An 18,133-nucleotide genomic window follows, 5' to 3' on the forward strand; every position below is an offset into this window, starting at 1 on the left:
CCAAGTACTGCCTTTGTTCAGATGAAAAAACAGGGAGAATGAGACCATCATAATCATTAACTACCAGTATCAGTACTATTACCTGTCCTTACACACTGTAGCCATGACTGTATCAAACCCAGACACATTCTCCTCAAATATCCAGTTACAGGGCATTCTCAGCTTCAAAAGAAAAAAGTGAACAGCATATTATGCCGCAGTGCAATAGTGATTATGCTTCAATACAGAAGGCAGAAAAATGATAATTTTGCTGCTTTAAAGTAATTCCATGATTAAGTTATAAAATTCATCCTGGAAAATGAAGTCCCAGAGCATACCTGTGTTCCCTTATTGGAGATGTATATAGTAGCTGTAGTAGTAACATATCACGTGAGTGGCAGCTGACTGGTGGGATGCACATTATCCATTTCTGATACAAGCAATTTTTATGCATAATCCAGCAGTAAAGATTTCTTCCTCCAAGGCAACATGTGCTGTCCTTCTTATTGGGAAGGATAAATCTGGCATATTTAACATCGTATTTGGATGCTGACCCTGACAATAACTCTGCCCAGGTCTGCTGATGAAGATGTGGACAGAATGGCGAAGCCAGTGTACTGGTTCTATTGTAACAGATCCACTGGAAAAAAGTTTTGTAGGCAAAAGAAAAAGCCTTTGAAGTTCGTTGCTAGTGCCTTCCTTTGCTCCCTTTTAAGCACGCTGCTGTTTGCTGGTATTTTTGTCAAGCCATCAAGTAGTTATCTGTATTCCAGCTGCTCACACAAGTTATTTTAGAAGTTGGTATATCCAAATAAGAAATGAAGACATAGGCAAGCTTAAGCATAAAGACAACATCTATAAGAATTTTATACTAACTTTGCACCTTGAACTTTACAAGCCCACTTTCTGATCACAGCAATAACTAAAACCAATAAACTATCACAAAGAAAGTATTGCCTTCTGTACATTACTTTTATTATTTACATAATACAACGTAGCATAGATGCTGGGTAGCATGATTATGTGCAGTACATAAATATGAACTATCTGTACATGTCTACAGAACTAGTAACTCAGAAGGATGAAGTCAGAAGCAAAACTGAGATGCTTTTAGTAATGAAGTAAAAACTATGACTGACTACTGCAATAGAAATCAGAAGTTCAGGAGTAGCGCCTTGTATACATACATAACTATTTACAGATGAGAACAGGCATTACCACAACACTAGTCTAAACTGTACTTGTTTTTATATAAACACAAGTTTCATACATCACAAAACCCCCTTCCATTATAACACAGAAGTGATACCAGACAAGCATCAGTGAAGTATAGTGCCTTTTCTAGAGTTGTTATTGTACAATGCTGTAGATAACGCAGCCCATGCAATACACCCAAGAACACTACAGTTCTACACTCAAGTACAATTAAAAGTAATAAAACAACCCTTCAAGAGTGGTTCCATCTACAACTGAATTCTACAGCAGCCATGTTGGGGATGGTTTTCCATGCAGAATGGTGCAACTGTTACACTGAAAACAGGAAAAAATTATGCCCTTATGAACTGTGAATACACAGAAGGTAAGCAGACACCACACTTCAGGAACTTACCCATCAGACACATGTCAGTTGACAGAGTTGCTGTGGCATGTCTAAACTTACATAGCTTTTTTTTGTAAGTCAACCTGTCAAGCTTGTGCTATGTAACATTTCTAGCTATACAAGAAAAAGCTAACAACTGTTGCAGGCCAGTTCACATTTCCTTTGGGAACCTATGAAATAGCTTTCCCTTTATACTTATCTGATTTTATCAATTATACTGAGAAAAATGGAAAAGTGACTTTCTAAAATATGGCACCAACACTGATCTTACTGGCATGGTGGACCCCTCTACATAGCTTACATTCTGCTGAAAAACAATGGAGTGTGAAAACTAAAATGAGAATGAGATTTTAAATGATAGAATTAGACTACCAACCTTTTTGACATACCCTTCTTCAAAACAGGCACGTAACACTAGCCAAAGATGATATACTTCAAACACACTTCAAACAGTAGATATGCTGCAAACGTGCAGATAGCATATATCTGTTTGGCACATGTTAACTAGAGGGTCTGTCCCCTGTGCAAGTTTCTAACCATCCAATTATATCCTGGGGAGAGCATATATATTTTCAAGGGCTGTTATCTACCCAGTTCTGCCTGTAAGAAACACCCAAACATCCTGAAATATCATTAAGACAGACAAGGCTGAAAGTGAAACTCTGAAGAACAAAGGAAAATGGCCATGCACCTGCTCTTTCATGTTTTCCTAGGATGTATTAAGAACAAAACAAAGTCAGTCTTTTCACAAGCAGGTTAATTTATATTCTCTGGATTTTTTCAGCCACCACAACTGGGTTCTCTTTCCTGATTTTTGCTGCAGCTTCTGCTTTGTAATCATATGGGCAGTTATGCTTGTCAGAATAACGATGAAGTCCACAAAATAAGTTTCCACATCGGCAGTCAAATCCTGTAGATAGAAAAAGCAGCAACATCAATAGGAAGCTTCATATATAAGTTGTAAATTAGGGGCTTAGTCACTACAAGCAGGGTATGTTCATGTACTCTGACATACAGAGTAAGAAAGATGAACAGCTGTACTAATTTGTTGGGATCCTGAAGAAGCAAATTAAATTTAACGGTAGAGACATTTCACCAAGTTTAATCTAGCAAGAGGCAACTAATCATACCAATGTGTTCAAAATTGACAGGTGTTCTCATACCTGTAAGGCCAACCTTCTTTCTGCACATGAAACATCTGTTCTTCTTTGGTTTGGGCAGCTCAGGGGCTCTCTCTTCATCCTGGGAAGTACTAGGCTGAGAAACTGATGGGCTTGGTTGAGTAACAACTGTTGAAGCAAGTAAAGCAAGTAAAGGTTAAATTTCCTGTTCTTGACTTCACTAGCTATTCAGTAGCATGCATGTATTTCTTGTGTATTAAATACCTCTACTAAAGACCCTGATGTTTGTTGTCCAGAGGACTACATAGGCAAGTCTATGAAAATGTAAATCAGGAATAGGGATTTCTAGGTACTCTGTTCTTCCCTTTTGGCTCTACACAAAACAAATCAGATCTTCCCCACAGTCCCACCAGCTAGAAAATACAAGGCACTTGTTACACCTGTACAGGCGCATACAGGCATTAAGGATTTGGAAGGCACTCCAGAAATTCTAAGCACACATTTAATATTTTTTAAAAAATCATGTGATCAAGTAAGATTTAATATAAAACAATAACAGTATTGTCAGGGCTAAAGTTGTTGAACAGAGGGGATACCTGTAGAGAGCATAACTAATAGGAACATATTTTAGAAGGATTACTCTGCCAGTACACTTGTGAAGTCAAGATGCCTAAAATAGTTCACAAGGACAGCAGCTAACAAGCCACTGATTCTGTGACAGATCCAGAACACAGCTACAAGACACGCACAGTTTAAAGATTTCTCATGTTTTTGAGACTTCCAGTAATTTAAAGAATCAAGTGCAGATTCACACTGACTATCTGTATTATTGTACTACATTCAGCTTCAAAATAAGTCATTCCTCAACTGCCTCTGTTATGAACACCTGCAGACAAAATGAGTCAGCTTTGATTTAAGTTCTCTGCAGGATAAAGGTTTGCCCTTCTGTGAATCTGATTGTTAAAAAAGTACTTTTTTTTTTCCATGAAACTTTTAAAATGTCATCTTTATATCCAAACTAGTACAGAGGAAAGCTGAGTTGTTTTTATACACAACTTAACACCTGCTCCTGGTACATTTTTCCTGAACACTCCCAGCTGTATGACACCTATTGTTCTAAAATAGAACAAACTATAGAACACATTACAGAATAGGTAGCATATGTAGGCTTTAAGGACTTATTTGTAATAAACTCTACACACACAAATAGGATTTGTTAGTTGAGATGCTTTTGTATCAGTAAATGTTGTATCCTGTGAAAAGTGGATTTTTTTTTCCCCTGACATGAAGAAACAGTTATATTGATTGGTTTTCTGTTTACCCTTTATACTCGTTTTTTAAAATTGTGTTTGCATTACCATGTTCACAGGTACTCTAAACACCCAGCTCACTATTACCACTAACCTAAAAAGCCTCACAATTCACTGTATAAGACAGCCTCCAATGAGGACTTCATAATCTAAACAAGATTTAAAAGTGACAAGCTCTCAGAGGTAATAAGGAATCTTCAGCGCTTAAAAAATTTCATGCAGTAAAACAATGGCTGCTAATATTTTCTTATACATTATAGCAACAGTCCTAACAAACAACCAAGGCCATTCATCACTTCACTTTAATTTCTGTCACCTGGCATAGATCTTTTCCTTAAAGTTTTGGAAATTCAGTCTCAGTGCTCTTCTGCCAGGTCTGAGTGATAGAACTATTATTACAGCACTAGCACCATGATCACTGATGCTATTGCTACTTCTTGGAGTAATTTCTGCTGCTTTGTTTTGAGAAAAAATTTTGGCTTGAGTAACATTCTAGATGAATTGATACAATCCTCTGAACTTGTGTTTAAATCTCAAGGAAAGCAGTGTTTGGTATCAATTAATCAGTTTGAGAGCCTGTGACTAAAAAACAGGTTAAGACCAGTGATATCACAAAGAGCATAAGCCTGCTGGATACTATGCACCTTGGCTAACAGCCACTAGCTACGGCCTTGAAAGTAATCACTAAACACCTCACAAAAAGCATGGTCAAACTCCTTTTAGATTTGCTATATTGCTAATTTGTTTTAAAATGAAGTTATAATCCTAAAACATGGCAGATTAAACAGAGGAACCAGAAATGCTCACACACTTTGCAAGTGGTGTATAGGTAGTCAAGGGAAGTTTCATCTGCATCAGAACCAGCTTACAAATATGAGCCCTGGGAGCATGCATTCTGTTTCAATCAGATGTAAAAGAAAATGCGCAAGTCATTCACAATACACACCAAGAGAAAATGAAAAGAGGAGCAACCTTTATCACTGCCTATCACGCCCACAGGGAAGGAAAACTGGAAACAGCAACTTCCCTGGAATCACCAAAGCAGAGATAGCCTAGTAGATCACTACCACAAAACAAAGACACTGAAAACAAATCCATTTAAGGGAAAATGTTACCAACTACTACAGATATACTTTCTCCTCTGCATGAAGAAGCTGTGACAACTGGCAGCCCAGCCAGGAACTGGAACATGACAAAAAGTATCTTAAGAAACTATAGCAGCACATTTCCTGAAAGGGATGATAAACAGGATCCTTCCCTCACCACTAAAACATGTTCCAAGGAAAAGCAGAACACAACGAGTTAATAGGCACTCAAAGGTCCCAAGACAAGATGGGGCACAGCCCCCTAAAACCAAATAAGATGTTCAACTTATTACTTCCCATGAATACAGAACTCTACTATTCTTTTACACCAGTTTAGCTTGATGATGCATTTTTATCTTGTCAAACCTTCAAAAAAGTGCTTCTGAGTAATAGCTAGGACAGAGGCAAAGCTGCCTATCCTGCCTCTCACTTAAAGCTCTGTGAGAAAAATCCCTTTTCATGAACCTGAAAGATGAAAAATACCATAAACTGTAGTTGTTCTGGCATGACATCAGCAGCAAATATAAATTCATCAAACGCTATCCTGAGAACTGCTTGTCATAAAAGGGTTCCTTTAGCACGTAAGTCAAATCCAACTGGGCAAGTACAGTTCCAGTCCTCAATATAGGAAACTCATTTTATGCCAGACATCACAGCGTTAATCATTAGGCCAAGTCTCTGAATGACTGCTGTATGATCATCATGGAACAAGTGACTGAAAAAAATGCTAAACATTGGAAAATAACCGTTACAGGTAACTGTAGACCTGCTTCCTCAGTAACAACTTTCAGATGAAGCAAACCCTTCACCACTAAAACAGGTTTCATCCCTTTTATCAGAGTTCCTGTTGGCAAATACCTCTCTCCATCACCTTGGTTATTTCCCTTCCCAACACTCAGCTCAAGAGGTTACCCAATCAGGTTTACTTCACTTGAGTTTTATCAAACCAGTTCTCCTTTTACAAGGCTGAAAAACATAGGAGCAAGAGATTTTCCGGGCTGAGCAGGCCTTTAACTATTGTTTTGGTCTTAAGTTTTTATCTGTAGGCACTGTAAGATGCATTTCCATGATGCCCAAGGAAGACTCACTGATCTGCTAGGATAACAAAGACTAATAAAAACCTAGTATTGGGTACCTGAAAAAAAAAGCCATAAATATAGGCAATACATCATGAATTTGGGAAAACTTCACGTGCAGTCTGAAGATAAGATGCATCTTTACAAAAGGCATGTGGGAACAGCAAGGCCACTGATGAAAAAAGTTAGCCACATGCCACAGCATGAAAGATATTCAACACATACACAGAAAGGTCTTGGACACTGGAGAACAAAGTTCTTCTTCAGTCCCAAAGTATTAAACCACAGTGACCATGTGGGACAGCCATTCAAAATTACAAACCACTTTAAGAACAGGCTTTTCAAAACTGACAGTAGTTTTTCTTACATAAACCAGTTGAGCTGCTGCAAAAGAGCATGCCTACCGTAAGTATTTTCCCCTCAAATTTCACACTGGAAAGGTATGAATCCTGTTTCAGTTGAACAAAACATGATGAAAATAAAGCAAACTTTTTAACCCTCCCTATATCAAAGTGCGACCACAAAGGGCTACCAAAGTAACACCAATGAGTTTTTTAAAGCTTCTCTGACTAAATAAAAATTAACCACAACAAGATCCCAACAGCTTAAACTGCATGACTTTCACTGTACTATAAGTGGTAAGCACACCAGTGGAGCAAAGTCTTGAAAGCATAAGGAAAACTGATTTAAGCATTCTGACTTGAAGCTAAGCCCAAATCCCACCATGGAAGAACTGGAAAAATTAAGAACGAGATTAAATTACAACAAGAACAAAAGAGGTAAAGTCAAAAGTAATCAGAAAGACATTAGACTGCACTTCTGCAGAAATGGAGCAGAAAGCTGTACTAGAAACTGCAATCCTTACATTGCATATTAACAAAATGGACTTGTACATAAATACTGTCCATCTTTCCAGGTTAAAATTTTATTATGCTTTACCAGGCTTCCTGAGCATAAAAACTTTATTCTTTGTGAACTACAATTGCTATGTTGACCCAGATGCCCATGACAAAAGGCTGCAGAATAAGCTCCATCATGTTTTATTTCATAACATAGAAAGTGAATAGAAACGTTTGGCAGCATGCAACCTATCTCCCACATGCCCAACTAAATAAAGTATTGAGTATCTTTACCGCTACATTAATACAATGTAAAGATACCCCAGTTTCAGTACCACAGAAACATGGTTTATTTGGTCACCATGAAGACTTGATGTCTGTGGCATACCACTGTTAAAGTAACAGTGCCCTATCACCAACAATGACAGAACCAACAGTTGGGTCCCCAGACACCTGAAGCAAGGTGAACAGCTTCAGGGCTTAGGAGAGACTAATGGATCCCTTTCAGAATTGTTTCAATCCAGGGTGAAGCTACAGCAGACATGGGGAACGTGAAGATGAAATTATTATTTCCAACACAAGACAGAATTGTTTTATCAGACAATTTTACCAACAGCCACAAATGAACTGTCTATACATAGCAACATGCCTAAAGTACTATAGTCATGCGTGAAAATAAGTCAGATTAACAAGGCACTCATTGCAACAAGATTAACAAATATCATCTTCAGTCTACCATATCTCAAAGCTAGCTGTTTACTTGGCGTCTTACTCACAGTACTACTTGCAACACACTGGTTTATCTACAATATAAGCAAGGGTAACCCATAACAGGGTCTCAACCTGAATGCAGGACTGTTGTAAAATAACTCTAATCATATTGGTTTGGTAGAAATCCAAGAGACACGTGAGCCAACCACCATTGCATGCAGTCTTCTGAAGCCGATTTACTCAGAAACAGGAAGGGTAAGCTAAAACATGAATGGAATTATAGAGTTCAGTATTTAGGTATTTTTAAAATTGTAGATTACACAATACCATAATCAGTTCAATTTCTGGTTCACTTTCTTTATAAGCAGTCATGCTCTGCAGCTGTGGCTTCACAAAAATGATAGCCAATTATACCACTCCCTAAAACAGAGCTATTACTGGGTTTTAAAAAAAAGCCAAACCACCAAAAACCCTGAAAGAACACCCCAAACAAAACTCCAAGTCTGATACACATGTTGATATCAATTAAGTCTGGAAACACCTAATCAGAAGCTGACCATTCAGCAAGGTAATGACCTACAAAAGTGCAAGAAAATGCTGGAAATATCCTATAAATTTAAACAACATAGTTGTTTAAACATACTTGTTTTCAAAACAGGTTTTTTTATCATTATATAACTGTTACTAATATACAGTTCTTTTTCTTCTACAGATCTTCCATTTCCATTTGAGTAACTGCTAAAAAAACCAACCCACTCATGTAAGGAACAGGCTCCACTATGCCTTCACCAACTTGGTAGATAGATTGCTCTGATTGCTTAACACAAGGAAAGGAGTTTGCTAGGTCTTGCATTTAATTCCTGCAACTCAACACAGCAAAAAAGCAACTATGAATCATATTTCTGTGACAGGTATATTCTGACTTCAGTCAAGACTGTATTAGAATTCAATCCCTAAGTGTAGAACCTTATCAAAATCCTGTAAGAAGTATTTTGTAAATAGTGCTTGCTTATGAATATGAGTTTGCACATAAAGTTTATACTTCTGACTCACCAGCAGTTCAGACAACTGCACTGAATATACGCCACTGTTCCATTCTAAAACTGCAATAAACAAGTTGAACTAAGAAAGTACCAGTTACAAGAAAACAGCACATTAGACATGTGAATTACAGCCAACCAGAGCAGTTATATCCATCATGCCTTTCCTCCTTTAAATGTTAAGATACAATTAATTGTATTAGCACCAGATTTGTTCTGAATGAGAATCCAGGCCGCAATCTCAACCTGTGTGAAGGGGGAGGGAAAAAAAAAATCAGGGTGAAAAAAACAAAAAACCAAAACAATCAGGACAATTAAGCCTGCTAAGTTTCATTGGTCTCAATTTCACTACCTTGAAGTCAGTTGCTTCAATCCCAACAGCAAGCAAGTATAATTCTATGCTACAGACTGCTAAAAAAATAGATCAGTTCACCAGATGTAGTTCTAGTTTTAACTTTTTGGCTTGTAGGGAAATATCCAAAATTTGATTTGCCAATGAAAATCTGGCACAAGAGAAGGTGACTTCATACTGTTGAAGACATTGAGGGGAGAACAATCTACCTTGCTTGAAGACTACATTGTTTGTTCATGATCTGTTACTTGGTAATAGACAGTTATGAGGTGCAGTTTCTAGGGTCAGACTGTGCTTACAACTAGGCTGTGTTTTCATTAGCAACTCCACAACTGTAGCATTAGAGGATTACACCTCATAGACAGCATTAGCTTTGTTGTTATGAGGTGATGTGAATTATTTACCATTGTTTCAAATCCTCCTTGAGAGGGGTGACCAACACATATTGAATGCTGCTGGGAAAAGGAAGAGAAGAAAAAATGCAACTAGTCCAGACATGACTATTTTTATAAAAAGTCTTTTGCCTGCAAGACAGATCAGTGTACCAGTGACTACAGCTAACACTACACAGTTCAGAAGTCCAACAAACCCTAACAGCATATAAAGACATTATTCTATGCTATCTACAATCTGTTTAAATCATAATACTTAAAGTAGAACTCTGCTATTACTGCCATTGAGGCTGTCTCACAAATTTACAAGTATGTACTCAGGAAGGCAGTTTTGTTCCACAAGTTTTTTACCAGAACAATGAAGTTCTGGTAGTTTTTCCAGCAATCTCTACAAAAGCTTGTGACAGCTTTTACTAGTTTCAGCCTGCAAGGTTATTTACAATTAACACATGCTACTTTTGTTTCTCCTTCACCCTGTTCTAATCAATAGTGCTGTATGACACTACCCGTCATACAGCTGACCCACAGTACCTGAAAAACACATAACAGATCAACAATAACTGAAGATTGTCCTTTACACCTGGCAAAAGGACAAATTCCTACTGGAAGTTCTAGTAAGAGTAAAGCCACCTGCTACTTCACCACCACCTCTACCACTACCATTTCATGTGTTCCTCTCTCCTGCTTGCCACATTTCAAGTAGGAATTCATAACATGGCGAGATGGGTATTGTAGCAAAGTCTAAATTATTTCTCATTTATGTACAGAAAACCTCTTCAGAAGACATCAGTTACAGGAAGTTAATAGCTGCAAAAATATCTTCTCAGTCTATACATAACAGAAAATCTAATATATTGTATAACTGTACTTTAATGCATGTCACAGAATCTTGACTAATCATGTAAGTCTTGTAGGACTTCTGGTAAATGGTGAAATCCTCTGTACAAATACTGAGCAATTAAATTCAGGTGTTAAAGCAGTCTTTGCTGGCAAAAATATACCTAGATAAAAATCACTTTTATACAGGGCTGAGTAGCACCTCCTACAATTTTAGTTTCACTGATTTCAAAACTGAAAAAATACATTTATCTTCAACTTGAGTGAAGAGACTTCACACTAAAAATCAGCTTCATACTAAACATAAGCTTTTTGTGTTTTAGAACTGTTAAATTTAAAAAGGGTGAATATAAGCATGGAATAAGTGTGCTAAGACATCCATTTGAACAAATTGGTATGAATTCACTTACTGGTTGTAGATAAGAAAGCTGCCCCTCCTCACCTCCCTCCAAGAAACAGTTTGCACTAACTACTACAGCTGCTAACTTCCAGTACAAGAATAAAACTTTTCATTTGACAATTCAAACCCAGCAATGAAGGTCACAAGTATCCCGCACCTGCAGAACAATGCTTTGGTTATATCAACTGATTACTCAGTTAGTTCAAGAATCCTAAACAGCTTTCGTTAGTATTTTTATACCAGTATTCCCTTCCCCCACAACCTCACTCCTCTGTAAAAAGTAATTTATGAAGAATTCCATTCTCCACATGCAACAAGCCATTCTGACTGTCGTGAGTCAGCAGGATTTGTACTGCTAAACAGCACACACAAATCTTAACATTTTGACTTCAGAACCAAACGCCTTGCTGAAATGCGGTTTTAGCATGCCTTACTCTTAAAAAAGAAAGATTTGGGAACCAAAACCACCCTCACAGGTGACAGTATTTTCACTAACATTGAACATGCCTCTTAAAACTCTACTGGGCCACTATCCTTTTTCTTGATTCTCTGAAGAGTACTCAAAAAAAGTACTTAATCATCTTAACGGTTCCAACACTGCAACTGGAGATGCCTGCTTAGAAAGTAAACAAACGATCAGCTTCTGTTACACCAACAGTTGAACCCACTGTTACTCTGCAAACATACCTGGCTCAGTCTCACTTTTTGGTGTTACTTTTTCCTCTCTTGAGATGCTCATTTCTGTCATTTGCTGCGTTACAGGCAAAGCGGCAACAGGCACGTTTCTGTTTAAGTACAATGAAACACAAAACTTACATTAGTTTTGCATTCATAATAACAGCTTAAACTGTCCAGATCTATTAATAAGCCACCTATTCAATTACTACTGATACATGTTCCTGTCCTCTGCTTCTGTTATCTTCAAAACACATCTTTTACTCCATTTTAGTTACTCTAGAAGAAAACAGGCAAACCTGTAGCAAGTATTTCTTCAGATGAATCAGAAACATTCTTTTAAATGTAGCAGTCAACCCCACGTATTTTAATCAGTTTTCATTTACACAGATTCATAAACCCCTGTCTAACAGACCGTCCTTTCTTCCTCTGCAGAAACTCACTGCACTAAGGCAGGATTGCTGCAGGCCTTCAGGCTGCAGTACACTCCAGCTCACTCAAACCTCGAAGTCATACCTTCATCTTACCTTGATTTTTCAGATATGCTCCCAGCAGCACCTTCACAGTTGTTTAAGCTAGTCTCTGCTCTCTGTACAGATGCAGCATCTGAGGTAGGACTGTTTGAACCACTGGCTGTTCCTATGTAACAGGAGTTTAAAAAATTAGTTATGAACAAACTGTAGAATATATGCTAGTCAAATAGTTTCATATACAGCTACGAACTGTCTGCACACCATCTTCACTGCTGCTGCATATTACTTCTTCCTTTAAGACAGGCTATACTGTTTACAACCAAAATACAAAGATTCCACAAATCTGTGCTAACAGAAGAGGCTAACCGGCAAAGCAAGTTATGGCTGAATGCCAAGTGTAGCAGTACACATTACACTTAAATTTTTATCTTTGTAGTAATTTAAAGTAGTATTCTCCTTCTTGATATTGTTTTAGTACACAGCTTTCAGAAGTTCTCCTGAAAAGTGTTCTGGGATTCCTCATCATCTTCTGTATATTTTAAAAGTAAGAAAAACAAAAAAGCCACAGACAACCTTACCCATTGGGCTGATTCTACCACTGTTCTGCTGTCGCTGAAGATGCTCTTTGTAGCAAACAGAACACATCCCATTTGTCCTAGGATTTCCATAAAATCCACATCCCGTACTACACAGCATGGGCCCTGGGGTCTGGTTTGTCTCCTGAGTCATTTCAATGCTGTAAATAAAACCAAGAACTGCATTAGGAGCTGGCATGTCACCAAAATCCATTATGGGTTATAGAATTAAAGTATGTCTGCTCACCCTGCACCCAAAAATGATACCAGTATTCTTAAAGAGGGTTATATGGATGTTAATATACCATTCAATAGCGCAATTGTATTGCTGAGTAACATAGTTATGAACCTTTAAGAGAAGAAAGCATCATCACACCAATACTAAGAAACAATGTACTTGTTGAGTACTGAGCTGCATGTGCAGGTTATGACCAAATTAAATTCTCACAGCCAAAAAAGTCCTTTATCACCATCCTCTGAGCACTAATAGCGATATGCAGAATAAGCAAGACCAATTTCTTATCTATTAAAAAGTTCTGGCAAATAACAGCTTATTTCCCCCCCCAACTCCAGAAGAGCCCCACTTTTCCAGTAACGTTGATTTTGCATCATTTTGATGCTAATTCCACTATTAGCGGTTCCTACTCTCACAATACATTTATTAAACAGAACAATAAAAATCTCTGAAGTACTAGCACCAGCCATTTAAAGTCCGTATTCCTATCTTTAGAAGGAGTTTCCAAAACAAGACCATGAACATTGCTTAATTGTTTATGAAACCTGATACTGAGTACCAACTGGCAAGAACATGTGTACAACAGGCCCTTCAACCAAGAACCTAAAGAGCATTTCTGAAATAGTAAGTTTAGACTAGGTCCTACTCTTCCAAGAGAAATAAAATTAACAACTTTAAGCTTAAATATGTTCCATTACACAGCCTAAATATATAAAAAAAGCACCAGTTAAATTCTTTGTCTTAATAAAGTTACAGCGAGCCTTCTGAACCTCCGACAGGCAGACAATGCTAACTCTTTGCCATGAACTGCAGAAGTCAGGAGTAAAAATACTTCACCTTCATTACCAGTTAACCTCTGCAAAGCAAGGTTAGTAGAAAGAGTGAGCAGCAACCAAATCCTTGATTCCCAAAGGCAATAAAACTGGAACACAGTAATCAAGCAATCTGCTACAAATTGAGGGCACTAATAATACTGTGCTTGTCCTCCCAAAATTTAAATTTAGTAGAAGCACTGTACATGGCACCTGGAGACATTTTAGTGTAACCTCTAGATTCCTGTCTTTCTATTCAGGAACAGTCACATTAAGAGATATTTCACTGCTGATGCTCATAAGTCAAAAACACCAGAAGCAAATTCATTACAGTGTATAGACAAATACTTCTTTTAATTAAGGAATCCCACACTGCAAGTAGTACATTTACTTTCCACTAGTTTGACAACTGCAACTGACAGATGCCTTTGTCTAGCTAAACTAAATCTCCAAGAGTTAGAAGAGCAGGAGAAAGTAAACCAGCAAAATTCATCTGCTCGTCTGCTGGTGGTCCCAGGACCTAATTTTCCAGGTATAAATACTTGTATTACTCATGCCTTTACAACACCTTCCAGATATAAATTGTTTCTTTCCAGGCCTACAAAACAGCTTCACGCTTACTGTGATAGTTTTACAGCTATGCACAGCAGTCAAGGAAGTCAGAAGAAACCATGACCCACCTAGAGAAATCTAAAAAAGCCAAAATCTTGTCATCTTGTCGTGTAGGTCTATGCCCATGCAATACAAACAAAGACCATACTTCTGCCCCTTTATTTAGCAGCTAAGCTCAAAGTGCTATCACACACCGCCACCACCAATCTCAACCGACTAGCTCCACTTCCCAATGAGTGTGCTGCAAACACGTTTCACCACTTACTAAACCTAGCTTTAGGTGCTAACGCTGGTATTAGCCTGCTACAAATCGGAGTCTCCACGGCTCCTTTATCAGCACATTCTCCCACTACTTGTAACGCACACCCCTAATTCAAAGCTCATGTCCTTGTCACCCCATGCCTGGTAAGTCGCACTTTGCCAGGCTCTGCAAGGTGACCCAGGTGCCAGCCCTGTTTCTCCTGAAAGCGCCCACCGCCGCCCTGCACCACCCTGGCCGGCCCTCGCTAAGGCCGGCAGCCTGCTAAGCCCCCCTGCACCAGCTCCGTGCCGCTGTCCCGGCGATCAGCCCCCGGCCGCGCCGCCCCGGCCGGTCACATGGGCGAGCGCCCGCGCTTCCGCCTGTCAGACGGCTGCGACGTGACGGCCCGCTCCGCCGGCACGCTGAAGTCAGCCCCTATTTATATCTCCCGCAGGCCGCCGGCTCCGGCGCGACCCACCGGGCCCCGGCGGCCCGCCGCAGGAGACGGCAGCCGATCACCCTTCCCTTCCACGGGGGTGCGGAAATCCAATCCAGAAAATGCAGCATCACCGGCCCGTCATCTCCCGCTGCCATCGCCGCCGCCGGCTCGCAGCACGGAGGACGGCGGGGTGTGCTCGGGGCCCAGCGGGCCGCCACCGCTTCGCAAACGCGCCCCATCATCCCGGCGGTGGATGGTTAAACCCAACTGTTCCTCTTCGGGAAGAGAAGAAAAGATTATGATTTTAAAAAAAAAGAAAAAAAAAGAAGTCTTCGTTCTGCCACCAACAGGAGCCGGTCTTCACCTCAGGGGTGCTCCTGCTTGGCCCCGGGACCTCCCAACACAATGAGAGCTTTTATTCCGCGTGTTAAGTCCAGCAGCAACTGAGGCCGCTCACCCTCGCCGTTACCAGCGAAGGTCGGGGTGTGGGGGGCAGCGTGTATCCTGCCGGCGCCCCGGGCCCTGCAGCTCAGCCGCCCTTCCGCCCCCGAGGCGGCGGGCACAACGCAGCTCCTGGCCGCGCAGCGGTCCCGCATTTCAGTATAACGGCGGAAATAAAGGCCCCAACGTGCACTGAAATCAACCATAAACCCCGGGAACTGCGTCAGCGATGGGCTTGCTGGCCTAAATACTAACTTACCTCATCATCCTCCTCTGGGAGAGGGACCACAGTTAAACAAGAGAAACACAGAAACAAAGCGCAAGGGGAGTTGACCGAGGCGGTTCGGGCCGCTCGCCCCTGCACGGCCACTCTCGGGGAAACCGGGGCGGAGGGGTCGATACGGAGAGTACGAATCGACACCGGGCACTTCCCGAAAAGGGTGAAGCCCGGATGGGCGAGTGAGACAAAAGCGGAGCCACTGCCAAGCGCCTGCAGCGCGGTTTAATTGCTACCCCGCTACCCCCCCGCCTCCTCCGCCGAGGACACCGGAACACAAAAGACCCAGAGGCTGCGGGGCCAAGGAGCAGCTACGGCGGCCGGAGGTGCCCAGCCGGGGCGGCGGGGCCGAGCCGCTCCTCGCAAACCCCTGAGTCACGCCCGGGCCGGCCGCCGCCAGGCCCCGTGCCGCTGCCGGCTCCCACGGACTCACCACCGCCAGTCAGGGAAACCGCACAGCCTCGCCGCCGGCCGGGCACAGCTCTGCGCCGGCCCGGCCCCCGGCCTGGCCCCGCGCCGCGGGCCAGCCGGCAGGAGGCCGCTGGCAGAGGCAGAGAGCGGCGGGATCGCCCGCGGGGAGGCCCGAGCACCCCTCGCTGCCGTGAGGGCCCTGGTTAGCCCAGCCCAACCCCCCTCACCTACCTGCTCTCGGCGGGGGCCAGAAACCCCGCAGCGGGTGTCGGAGAAAGCGCCGCGGCAGCCGGGGCAGGAGAGGGACGGGGGGACGCGAAGCTGGCAGCACCGCCGCCGCCGCTTCCCTCCTTTGTTCCCGAAGCAGCGGCAGCGGCGGCCGCTGCGCGAAGCGAGATGCTCCGTAGACAGCAGAAGAGACGAGGGAAAGACTGAGAGGGACAGAGGGGAGGAGAATAAGAGGAGGAGGAGGAAGAGGGAGCAGTACCCACCCATCGGCCCCACCTCCTCCGACGCCACCTCCGAGCCGGGCCATGCACGCTGCCGCCCAGGGGCGGTGAGGAGCCGCGGGGGACGGACTGAGGGCGCGCACGGGGATCCGCGGCAGCGAGCGCACCGCCGCCCGCCCGAGCTGCGTCTGCTTCGGCAGGGTGCGAAGGAACTGAGTGCAGCGCGCCCGCCCCGCCCTCCGGGGGGCGTGGCCGTGGCGGCAGCGGGAGGCGGCCGAGGGCGGCGTGGGCGGTCTGGGATTCCCGGGGGCGGCGCGGCTGCTCGGCGTGGCGCTGGCGGGTGCGGGCCAGGCCCCGCGTGGGGCGCCTCAGCGCCGGCGCATTGCGGGGTCCCGCAGGATCGGGGCACCTAGCGCCCCGCTTGTTCCCGCCCTGGCTAGATCCCTTGGCTCTTCTCTGCTTGCAGTTCTTTAGGCGAGCAGCGATGCTACCTGTACGTCAAATAAATATCGGGCGACTTTCTCGGGGCTGTCAAACCCCACGAGCAGGCTGTGATGACAGAGCAGCCTAAGAGGTGGCGTTGGCAGCCGGCTGGGTGGTGGCTTCCTTCTGCTCAGTGATGGCATGGAGAAGTTAGCCCTGCTTATTGTGAGCCATGCTGGTACAAAATCCTTGATTTTTGTGTGTTTGTCAAAATTACTCTGCTAAGGGGAAAGTATCATCTGCAAGTACACACCGGTGTCAGCTTGAAACATGTACATTTCAGGCCGCTGTGTTAGGCTGTGGCCCACATCCAACAGAGTGAGTGGATTCCTCCTTGTGCCCGGTTGCCCTGGGGTTTGCCATGCCTCCCATGGGCCCAAGAGTCTGCCAGCCCAGCACTCATGTTTTGAGGGCTTGCTGTTTTGAGCTGTTGGATGTGACCACGTAGAAGCACAGGGAGGACCTGAAGACCAGATTGTGATTTGCATTCCGGTTTGCAGATCTGTGGGTCATTGAATGTCAAGAGTAAATATTTCTGTACTTAAGCATGCCTAAACTGTGTTTTAAAGATGGTGTAGATACAATAAATAGACTTCATGTCTACTGGATGTTGATGAAGCTATTGTATTCAGAGGATGTGGTACTGACTTAGATGTGTAAGAGAGAAGGGAAGCTGGTATCACTTTGGAGAGAGGGAATTAGGTGGTCATGCAAGCCTGGGTAGCGTGGGAAGAAAAATAAATCAAAGGAAGGAGAATAAAGCTTCTTATAGCTTTCCTGCTTACTCCGAGAGCAACACAGTGTACCTGATGACTTCAAAACACTTGAGTAGGTAGATGCTGATGACTTGCTTTGTCATACTAAACTAAGGGCATTTTTTTCTTTAAGGCAGTATTCCTGGGAAGTGGAAAATACATGGATTCATACAAGCATGATATATTTTTCTTAAACATGTCCTCAGGATAGAACATCTTCAACTGTAAAATTTAAAGTTGGTTCAGATACATGTTCTGAGTAATTCAGCTTTTCTTAAATGCAATTTCTGCCACATTTAATGATATTCTAATGCAACAGTTGGGGCACATAGGGCCTCTAAACCACTTATTCTGAAGAAAATAGCTAGAATTGAAATGTATGCCTCTATGGGAAATACACCATAGAAATGGTTAGAAGGTCTTTTATTGTGCCTGATGTGTCTACTAGAGCTTGTAATTTCCTTATTTGTCAGAGAGATGTCTCCTGAGACCCAAAAGCTTCAGGTTAAGTTC

General features: G+C 42.3%; 1 protein-coding gene across 4 annotated transcripts; it reads right to left on the reverse strand.

Moving 5' to 3' along the window:
• Positions 1–932: 932 nt before the first annotated feature.
• On the reverse strand, positions 933–16,604 carry ZFAND5 (zinc finger AN1-type containing 5). 4 transcript variants are annotated; one of them, XM_055791307.1, is made up of 6 exons: positions 16,425–16,604; positions 12,469–12,626; positions 11,945–12,056; positions 11,430–11,527; positions 2,743–2,868; positions 933–2,489 (listed from the first exon to the last, which is right to left on the reverse strand). In XM_055791307.1, the coding sequence occupies exons 1-6, from the start codon at positions 16,466–16,468 to the stop codon at positions 2,341–2,343; spliced, it is 687 nt and encodes a 228-aa protein (XP_055647282.1). In that variant the 5' UTR covers positions 16,469–16,604; the 3' UTR covers positions 933–2,340. The 4 variants fall into 4 exon arrangements, with proteins under 4 accessions (XP_055647282.1, XP_055647285.1, XP_055647284.1 ...); XM_055791310.1 differs by having other exon boundaries at positions 16,438–16,600; XM_055791309.1 differs by lacking the exon at positions 16,425–16,604 and adding an exon at positions 16,165–16,376.
• Between the last annotated feature and the right edge of the window lie 1,529 nt (positions 16,605–18,133).

Source organism: Falco peregrinus, chromosome Z, assembly GCF_023634155.1.
Source record: "Falco peregrinus isolate bFalPer1 chromosome Z, bFalPer1.pri, whole genome shotgun sequence".
NCBI classification, from domain to species: Eukaryota; Metazoa; Chordata; class Aves; order Falconiformes; family Falconidae; genus Falco; species Falco peregrinus.

Bases quoted from the DNA above. Each gene is read 5' to 3' on its own strand.
- ZFAND5 (XM_055791307.1), bottom strand. From the start codon at position 16,468: ATGGCCCGGCTCGGAGGTGGCGTCGGAGGAGGTGGGGCCGATGG. The intron at 11,528-11,944 runs GTAAGATGAAGG...GTACTTAAACAG, and splicing joins AGCATATCTGAAAAATCAAG to AAACGTGCCTGTTGCCGCTT. The intron at 2,869-11,429 runs GTATGTTTGCAG...TTGCTTCAACAG, and splicing joins AAAAAGTGAGACTGAGCCAG to TTGTTACTCAACCAAGCCCA.